The sequence below is a fragment of the Bison bison genome, unplaced genomic scaffold (assembly GCF_000754665.1).
Source record: "Bison bison bison isolate TAMUID 2011002044 unplaced genomic scaffold, Bison_UMD1.0 scf7180017864223, whole genome shotgun sequence".
Classification (NCBI taxonomy): Eukaryota; Metazoa; Chordata; class Mammalia; order Artiodactyla; family Bovidae; genus Bison; species Bison bison.
The window spans coordinates 2,484,900-2,486,130 of NW_011494795.1; the positions used below are offsets into that span (position 1 = coordinate 2,484,900).

Below are 1,231 nucleotides of genomic sequence, written 5' to 3' on the forward strand. Positions count from 1 at the left end.
AAAGCCCGGCCGCAGCCTCCCCGCCTCCCTGCGGGCCTCCAGCCAGAGGAAAGACTTCATGGAGGTAGGAGCGCGGGGGTGGGGCTTCCTATGACCCCGCCCACTCGGGGGGCTCCCGACCGCACCGCTGCCTGCTGTGTCCGGGTCTGCGCCTCTGCCGGCCTCTGTCGCCCTTGCTGTCTTCTTCCTCAAGTCCCTGGGTCTGTGTGTGTGTGTGTGTGTGTCCCTTCCTTGATGTTTCAGTCTCTGTATCTCTCTGTATCCGTCTCTGGGTGTCTTTCCGTCTCTGCCTGTGTCCCTGTCCCAGGGGCTCTCTCTGGGTCTCTGGCTGCCTTCCTCCTCCGCCCGCCGTGTTTCTTGGGTTCTCTCCGGGGCTCCCCTCTGGCCCGCCGTGCCCTGATGCCGCCGTGTGCCCACAGCGCGCCCTGTACCAGTCCTCGCACGTGGACGAGAACGACGTGCAGACGGTGTCGCACAAGTGCCTGGTGGTGGGCCTGGAGCAGTACGAGCAGATGCTCCAGACCAAGAAGCACCAGGACAGCGAGGGCCTGTACTACCTGGCGGGCACCTACGAGCCCACCACGGGCATGATCTTCTCCACCGACGGCGTGCCCGTGCTCTGCTGAGCCGGCGGCCCGCCTGCCCCCCACTGCAAGGGCTTGGCGGCCGCGTGCGCGGGCTGTGTGCATGCAGGTGTGCCCGTGGATGCCCCAGCGTGTAAGTGTGTACATGTGTGTGCCCGTATGCATGCACGTGTGTGCTCACATGTGCACACGTCCAGATCCCCTCCCCTCTCAGCGATCAGGGTATGGCTCTGCCGGCCCCTTGGGGCCCCCCAGCACCTTGTAAGCACTTGGCCAGGCCAGGCCCCAGGACCCTCAGGCCGACGCCAGCTGGGGATTTGGTGGGAGGGGGTGTCTGAGCAACCAAACTCATGCTTGCTCGGAGGTTCCCACTGCTGGTGGGTCCTCCTGGTGCCCCGCCCCCTCAGCACAGCGCCCACCCTGAGCCTCCCACCGCGGGGCCGGGCCGGCCTCCTGCCCCCAGCCTCACTGACCCAGCCGGGCCTGCGTGGGCGCCTGCCTGGGGTGTGGCCTCCACCCTCCACCCTCTCAGGATGGCCTGGACTCGGGGAGCAGAGCCAGGTTGGGGGGTGGTCCAGCAGCATTGGCCAGGTGCCAGGGGGAGCGGGCTGCGTGCCCTGAGGCCCCGGGGAGGGCCCACCCAACCC

General features: G+C 67.9%; 1 protein-coding gene across 1 annotated transcript in view; it reads left to right on the plus strand.

Moving 5' to 3' along the window:
• The window catches only part of LOC104992808 (trinucleotide repeat-containing gene 18 protein-like), a 24,921-nt gene extending 23,696 nt beyond the window's left edge, over nt 1-1,225 (plus strand). The window contains exons 17-18 of the mRNA XM_010845796.1: nt 6-64; nt 420-1,225. Of these exons, the coding sequence (XP_010844098.1) occupies nt 6-64; nt 420-626 (266 nt within the window). The 3' untranslated portion in view covers nt 627-1,225. The remainder of the gene's footprint in view (nt 1-5; nt 65-419) is intronic.
• Nucleotides 1,226-1,231: the final 6 nt, after the last annotated feature.